General features: G+C 58.9%; 1 protein-coding gene across 1 annotated transcript in view; it reads left to right on the top strand.

The window, feature by feature from the left end:
- HEYL (hes related family bHLH transcription factor with YRPW motif like) overlaps window positions 1-7,979 on the top strand; it is a 40,597-nt gene that overhangs the window by 9,796 nt on the left and 22,822 nt on the right. The window contains exons 4-7 of the mRNA XM_027775777.1: window positions 533-591; window positions 936-1,056; window positions 1,658-1,716; window positions 2,061-2,186. Of these exons, the coding sequence (XP_027631578.1) occupies window positions 533-591; window positions 936-1,056; window positions 1,658-1,716; window positions 2,061-2,186 (365 nt within the window). The remainder of the gene's footprint in view (window positions 1-532; window positions 592-935; window positions 1,057-1,657; window positions 1,717-2,060; window positions 2,187-7,979) is intronic.

The following is a 7,979-nucleotide window of genomic DNA, read 5'->3' as shown; positions in this document are numbered from 1 at the left end:
AGCTCACATGCCCTATAGCAAAAACCTCTCAAACAAAAACAAAAAACAAAAAACAAAAAACAAAAAACAAAAAAAAGAAGAAAAGAAAGACAACTCCCAAAGGCCCCGCCTCCCGATAGAATGACTAGGCTTTACCATGAGTCTGGAGAGGCAATGCCAACACTCAGATCAGAGGATCTGAATCTTCATTCTTTTTATTTTATTTTATTTAGTATTAGTATTATTATTTAATTTGACCAGAGAGAGACAGAAAAGAGAAAGGGAAAGTGAGAAAGCAAGTCTCCAGGTCCAGGATTCAAACCACAGTCAGTCATGTGGGAGTCCAGTACCTTAACCACGATGCCACCTGCCAACCCCTGAATCTTCACAGTGTCCCCCTTAGAAGTCCTGTGAAGTCCCCCAGTGGCACCAACCTCACCCCGATGTGAGGGTGTGAACTTGTCACCTGTCTGCTGGGTGACCTTGCAAAGCCATCCCTCTGCTTGAGGCTATGTCATTCACATCTCCCCTCAAGAGCACCTGCTCCAAGCAGGTGGCCCTTCAGCCTGCGGCTGCTGCACCTCCAGCTCTACGGTGGCTTTCCTGGGGCAGGTAGTGCGCTTTTTCTGGAGACTCTTGCCCGGGGACTGGGCACCGTGGGGATACCAACTCCAGGCTAATTCTGCCCTCCATGGGACTCCTGTAACAGACCAGCTTTACTCTGGGCCTGATCCAGGCTTTCTGCAGCCTGAGGCTCTGCCCGCCCAAGCGTCTGTCCCGCCTGCCTCTGTCACAGGTGTCAGACCTGGAGCACAGTCAAAGGCTCTCTCAGCTTCCCTCTGCTCCCTCCCTGTACCCCGACAAGCAGCCTCCCTGTAAAGCCCTCAAGTGTCTTTAATTGGACTTAGCATCTGTCTCCGGGAAGACCTGTGTTGATGCACCTTTCTGGGCCACAGGACTGACCTCGCCACCTCTCAAAGTCCCCGTTGGTGTCACTGCCATTAATAGCATGCTGTGCTTCCCCGTGGGACCCTGTGGGAGGCCTGGGTTTGGCTCCTTGTCCAACCTGAAGACCAGGCACGGTGCCATGTGCTGCAGTCCCAGCGACTCAGGGAGGCTTGAGCAGGAGGATTGCCACAGGAAGAGATTCTTGCCTATAAAAAAAGAAAAAGAAGAAAAAGAAAGTCTCCACCATCACTAAGTGGTGGAGTAGAAGTGTGGTCTCCCTGTCAAAGCCAGGGCACATGGCACAATCCAATGACAGCTGCAGCCGGAGGCAAGGGACAGCTGTCCCCAGACCCTGGGCTCCCACTGACTATGCTCCTCCTCAATCCCACCATCACTCCCAGCCTCTGCATCCTTCACCAGAGAGTTGGGGGCACGGAGAAAGGCCTCAGGGTGTGGGCTGGGACAGGAGCCGGGGTGTCTCCAGGTCCAGGATTCAAACCACAGTCAGTCATGTGGGAGTCCAGTACCTTAACCACGATGCCACCTGCCAACCCCTGAATCTTCACAGTGTCCCCCTTAGAAGTCCTGTGAAGTCCCCCAGTGGCACCAACCTCACCCCGATGTGAGGGTGTGAACTTGTCACCTGTCTGCTGGGTGACCTTGCAAAGCCATCCCTCTGCTTGAGGCTATGTCATTCACATCTCCCCTCAAGAGCACCTGCTCCAAGCAGGTGGCCCTTCAGCCTGCGGCTGCTGCACCTCCAGCTCTACGGTGGCTTTCCTGGGGCAGGTAGTGCGCTTTTTCTGGAGACTCTTGCCCGGGGACTGGGCACCGTGGGGATACCAACTCCAGGCTAATTCTGCCCTCCATGGGACTCCTGTAACAGACCAGCTTTACTCTGGGCCTGATCCAGGCTTTCTGCAGCCTGAGGCTCTGCCCGCCCAAGCGTCTGTCCCGCCTGCCTCTGTCACAGGTGTCAGACCTGGAGCACAGTCAAAGGCTCTCTCAGCTTCCCTCTGCTCCCTCCCTGTACCCCGACAAGCAGCCTCCCTGTAAAGCCCTCAAGTGTCTTTAATTGGACTTAGCATCTGTCTCCGGGAAGACCTGTGTTGATGCACCTTTCTGGGCCACAGGACTGACCTCGCCACCTCTCAAAGTCCCCGTTGGTGTCACTGCCATTAATAGCATGCTGTGCTTCCCCGTGGGACCCTGTGGGAGGCCTGGGTTTGGCTCCTTGTCCAACCTGAAGACCAGGCACGGTGCCATGTGCTGCAGTCCCAGCGACTCAGGGAGGCTTGAGCAGGAGGATTGCCACAGGAAGAGATTCTTGCCTATAAAAAAAGAAAAAGAAGAAAAAGAAAGTCTCCACCATCACTAAGTGGTGGAGTAGAAGTGTGGTCTCCCTGTCAAAGCCAGGGCACATGGCACAATCCAATGACAGCTGCAGCCGGAGGCAAGGGACAGCTGTCCCCAGACCCTGGGCTCCCACTGACTATGCTCCTCCTCAATCCCACCATCACTCCCAGCCTCTGCATCCTTCACCAGAGAGTTGGGGGCACGGAGAAAGGCCTCAGGGTGTGGGCTGGGACAGGAGCCGGGGTTAGACCGGGCAGCCCACGTCCACTCTCTGCTTCTGACTTCCCTTCTCTGGGCTGCAGAGGGCCAGGCGGTGGGAGTGACAGCTGATTTTTGGCATCTGTGAGGTCCAAGCTCCTTCCTCTGCCTGTTAAGACCAAACCAGGAGAGAAGCAGGCAGGACGGCGTGTGTGTGGAGGGAGAGCTCATCTTGCAGCGTCAGGGCAAGGGCCAGGCCTCGAACCATGTCTCGATTACGCGCTGACACCCACAGTTTGTGGGGTGCTATGCCTGGACTCCTGTGGGTGGCCAGCAGCCCAGGAGAGCAGTTCCTGTTCGGCCCCAGCTCCCTGAAGAGTCACTGTCGGGCACAGCAGCAGGATGAGGGGGTCAGGTCCTCAGAGACGTTCCTGGGAAGTGGTGAGTATGAGGAGGCAGAGACTTCCTAGAGAGGCACTTCTGTGCTGGGCTTTGAAGGATGTGTAGGAGTTTTCCAGATGAAGGGAAAAGCTTTCAAGGCAGACAGGGTGCAAAGTCCAGAGATGTGATTCTGTTATAGGTTTCAGAAAACCCCGGGAAGTGGCCGGACTGCCGTGGAGGCCAGGAGAATGATGGCAGAGTAGGTGCTCAGACCAACAATGGCCGCCACGGAGGATCGGGCTCGGCAGCCTTCACTAGGGCCCTGAGAGCCAGAAGCTAGTCTTAGTGCCATCTTACCGGGAAGGCAGCAGAGCCCCAGAGAGACAGAACGGGAGTCTGATGGGAATGAGTTGGGCTGTGTCGGGACCCGCCAGGACCCCATCACGCCTGGAGCCACAGGCCAGGCCAGTCTCTCCTTCCTGGTGAGCGAGGCCGGGGTCCCCACCCCACCCATGGCCACCTGACTTCCGGGCGCCCTGCCCCCCGCCCGCACCCCAGTGTCCCTATCCCGCTGACATCATCACACATGGAAGAGAAATCCGCGAGATTCCAGGGAGGCCAGAGTGTGGGAACCAGGGCAGATGCCGCTGGCGCTGCCCCAGGGCGGAGGCTCCCCCAGCCTCTGGGTGCTGCCAAGGCGGGTCTGGAATGTGTCCGAAGCCTCTGGCATTCTCCGTGGCAGGCACCCCCCAGGTCCTGGGAAAGCTGGAGCGGCCCTCTCCCCCAGCCTGCCACTCCAGCCCTGGGCAGCCTCTGCCGCGCTTGGGCTGCCCGGTTCTAGGAGCAAGGAGTATATGAACCTGGCCTGCACCCCGTGCCCCCCATAGCCCGAGCAGGACCCTCATGAACTCTGCAATCCTGGGGTGGGACAGGGAAAGGGACCCTGACGGGCATTGTCCACCACCCCGCTGAGGAGCTTGGGAATGTGTGCCTAAGTGTGTGCGTGTGCTGTGGATGGACAGACACGGACAGATGTCCCGCCCCACCCCGCCAGCCCCAGAGGTCGCTGCACGCCGCCTGTCCCACACATGTGGCTCCCAGCAGCAGGACATTCCGTCAGTGGCCAGCTGTGCAGCAGCTGTGGAGTAGGGAGTGAGGCTGACGGCCCCGGGGGACTCGGGGAGGAGAGCGAGGGGAGGTTGGGAAGGGCCTGGAATGAGCAGGGGTCAGGCTGGAGGGGAGGCGCTCAGACTGTTCTCAGGCTGGGACGGCGAGCAGGAACGTGGTGACGGGAAGTCCAGTGTCTGGGCCTTGGCATGGAGAGCCTGGGGAGGCCCAGGACAGGCCCGAACACCCTGGCCAGGCCTTGGCGTAGTAAGGAGCGGAAGGACAAAACCACGCAGTTGGACAAATGGTCCGGACCTCAGAAACAACTGCATTAGAGAGAGCTTTGGGAATCAGGCTCATGCGGTAAAGCCGTGGGAGTACAGGGGTCACCCAGGGAGAAAGTGGGGGAGGAGGCTGCGCCTAGAGGCTAACAGTGAAGTGCTCGCCCCAGACTCCAGGCCCTGCTCTCCATTGTCCTCAGAACAAGCCTACAGACTGAGTAGCTTTGTGACCCCATTCTATAGACGAGAAAACCGAGTCCTGCCTCACTGTGTTCTTCTGAGATGTTTCTGCCCCTCTCTGGGCCTCAGGGTCCCCAGACACAAGAGAAAGGGCAGGGCCCGGCAGAGGGAAGGCTGGTGGCACCGAGGCACACGGGGCCCCCTCCTCTCCCTGCCTCTCCTCAGGCCCTGACCCACCTCCTCCACAGAGAGGGGAGAGGCCCTCAGGAGCCCCTCAGCCTCCCCTCACCACTAGGTGCTCAGCCAGTACATTCCAAATCCCAGCCTGGTGCCACGCTCCCCACTGTTCTTGTGGGGAGCCGGTGAAGAGCAAGCCAGTACACCTACCTGATGGGGTGACAGCCCAGCCCTGCGGACAGACGTTAATAGCCAGCTGCTGCCTGGGCAGCTCTGCAGTCATCCTTCCTCAGACACCCCAGTGGACACCTAAGATTGAGGAGAGTACCGAGCCGCACACGCACTTGCCAGAGAGAGAGAGAGAGTACCCCCGATGGGGCGTGTTCATGCCACAGTATCTTTTCCTCCATTTCTCCAACCCATCAGGAGTGTGATACGTGCACACATGTGCCCAGCAAGTTCTTCCAGTCACCAGGCCGGGCTCTGAACCATGGTCAGCCCTGGGGGAGCGGGTTCCCTGTGCCCAGGGCTTAACCGTGACGCTGCAGGGCTGGCTCTGTACTGTGTAATTTGATCTGATAACCAAGATGGCTGCTACTGGCTAACGGTGGGTGGTGTATACGGCGTGGACAGTACGGGTGGGTGGGGTATACGGTGTGGACAGTACAGTGGGGGGTGTATACGGCGTGGACAGTACGGGTGGGTGGGGTATACGGTGTGGACAGTACAGTGGGGGGTGTATACGGCGTGGACAGTACGGGTGGGTGGGGTATACGGTGTGGACAGTACAGTGGGGGGTGTATACGGCGTGGACAGTACGGGTGGGTGGGGTATACGGTGTGGACAGTACAGTGGGGGGTGTATACGGCGTGGACAGTACGGGTGGGTGGGGTATACGGTGTGGACAGTACAGTGGGGGGTGTATACGGCGTGGACAGTACGGGTGGGTGGGGTATACGGTGTGGACAGTACAGTGGGGGGTGTATACGGCGTGGACAGTACGGGTGGGTGGGGTATACGGTGTGGACAGTACAGTGGGGGGTGTATACGGCGTGGACAGTACGGGTGGGTGGGGTATACGGTGTGGACAGTACAGTGGGGGGTGTATACGGCGTGGACAGTACGGGTGGGTGGGGTATACGGTGTGGACAGTACAGTGGGGGGTGTATACGGCGTGGACAGTACGGGTGGGTGGGGTATACGGTGTGGACAGTACAGTGGGGGGTGTATACGGCGTGGACAGTACGGGTGGGTGGGGTATACGGTGTGGACAGTACAGTGGGGGGTGTATACGGCGTGGACAGTACGGGTGGGTGGGGTATACGGTGTGGACAGTACAGTGGGGGGTGTATACGGCGTGGACAGTACGGGTGGGTGGGGTATACGGTGTGGACAGTACAGTGGGGGGTGTATACGGCGTGGACAGTACGGGTGGGTGGGGTATACGGTGTGGACAGTACAGTGGGGGGTGTATACGGCGTGGACAGTACGGGTGGGTGGGGTATACGGTGTGGACAGTACAGTGGGGGGTGTATACGGCGTGGACAGTACGGGTGGGTGGGGTATACGGTGTGGACAGTACAGTGGGGGGTGTATACGGCGTGGACAGTACGGGTGGGTGGGGTATACGGTGTGGACAGTACAGTGGGGGGTGTATACGGCGTGGACAGTACGGGTGGGTGGGGTATACGGTGTGGACAGTACAGTGGGGGGTGTATACGGCGTGGACAGTACGGGTGGGTGGGGTATACGGTGTGGACAGTACAGTGGGGGGTGTATACGGCGTGGACAGTACGGGTGGGTGGGGTATACGGTGTGGACAGTACAGTGGGGGGTGTATACGGCGTGGACAGTACGGGTGGGTGGGGTATACGGTGTGGACAGTACAGTGGGGGGTGTATACGGCGTGGACAGTACGGGTGGGTGGGGTATACGGTGTGGACAGTACAGTGGGGGGTGTATACGGCGTGGACAGTACGGGTGGGTGGGGTATACGGTGTGGACAGTACAGTGGGGGGTGTATACGGCGTGGACAGTACGGGTGGGTGGGGTATACGGTGTGGACAGTACAGTGGGGGGTGTATACGGCGTGGACAGTACGGGTGGGTGGGGTATACGGTGTGGACAGTACAGTGGGGGGTGTATACGGCGTGGACAGTACGGGTGGGTGGGGTATACGGTGTGGACAGTACAGTGGGGGGTGTATACGGCGTGGACAGTACGGGTGGGTGGGGTATACGGTGTGGACAGTACAGTGGGGGGTGTATACGGCGTGGACAGTACGGGTGGGTGGGGTATACGGTGTGGACAGTACAGTGGGGGGTGTATACGGCGTGGACAGTACGGGTGGGTGGGGTATACGGTGTGGACAGTACAGTGGGGGGTGTATACGGCGTGGACAGTACGGGTGGGTGGGGTATACGGTGTGGACAGTACAGTGGGGGGTGTATACGGCGTGGACAGTACGGGTGGGTGGGGTATACGGTGTGGACAGTACAGTGGGGGGTGTATACGGCGTGGACAGTACGGGTGGGTGGGGTATACGGTGTGGACAGTACAGTGGGGGGTGTATACGGCGTGGACAGTACGGGTGGGTGGGGTATACGGTGTGGACAGTACAGTGGGGGGTGTATACGGCGTGGACAGTACGGGTGGGTGGGGTATACGGTGTGGACAGTACAGTGGGGGGTGTATACGGCGTGGACAGTACGGGTGGGTGGGGTATACGGTGTGGACAGTACAGTGGGGGGTGTATACGGCGTGGACAGTACGGGTGGGTGGGGTATACGGTGTGGACAGTACAGTGGGGGGTGTATACGGCGTGGACAGTACGGGTGGGTGGGGTATACGGTGTGGACAGTACAGTGGGGGGTGTATACGGCGTGGACAGTACGGGTGGGTGGTGTATACGGTGTGGACAGTCCAGGTGGGTGGTGTATACAGCGTGGACAGTACGGTGGGTGGTGTATACAGCGTGGACAGTACGGTGGGTGGTGTATACGGCGTGGACAGTATGGGTGGGTGGTGTATACAGCGTGGACAGTACGGGTGGGTGGTGTATATGGTGTGGACAGTACGGTGGGTGGTGTATACGGCGTGGATAGTACGGGTGGGTGGTGTATACGGTGTGGACAGTACGGTGGGTGGTGTATACGGCGTGGACAGTACGGTGGGTGGTGTATACGGCGTGGATAGTACGGTGGGTGGTGTATACGGTGTGGACAGTACGGTGGGTGGTGTATACGGTGTGGACAGTACGGTGTGTGGTGTATACAGCGTGGACAGTACGGGTGGGTGGTGTATACGGCGTGGACAGTACGGTGTGTGGTGTATACAGCGTGGACAGTACGGTGTGTGGTGTATACGGCGTGG

Source organism: Tupaia chinensis, unplaced genomic scaffold (genome assembly GCF_000334495.1).
Source record: "Tupaia chinensis unplaced genomic scaffold, TupChi_1.0 Scaffold000604_1, whole genome shotgun sequence".
Lineage (NCBI taxonomy): Eukaryota > Metazoa > Chordata > Mammalia > Scandentia > Tupaiidae > Tupaia > Tupaia belangeri.
This window is presented reverse-complemented; position numbering and strand designations above follow the sequence as displayed.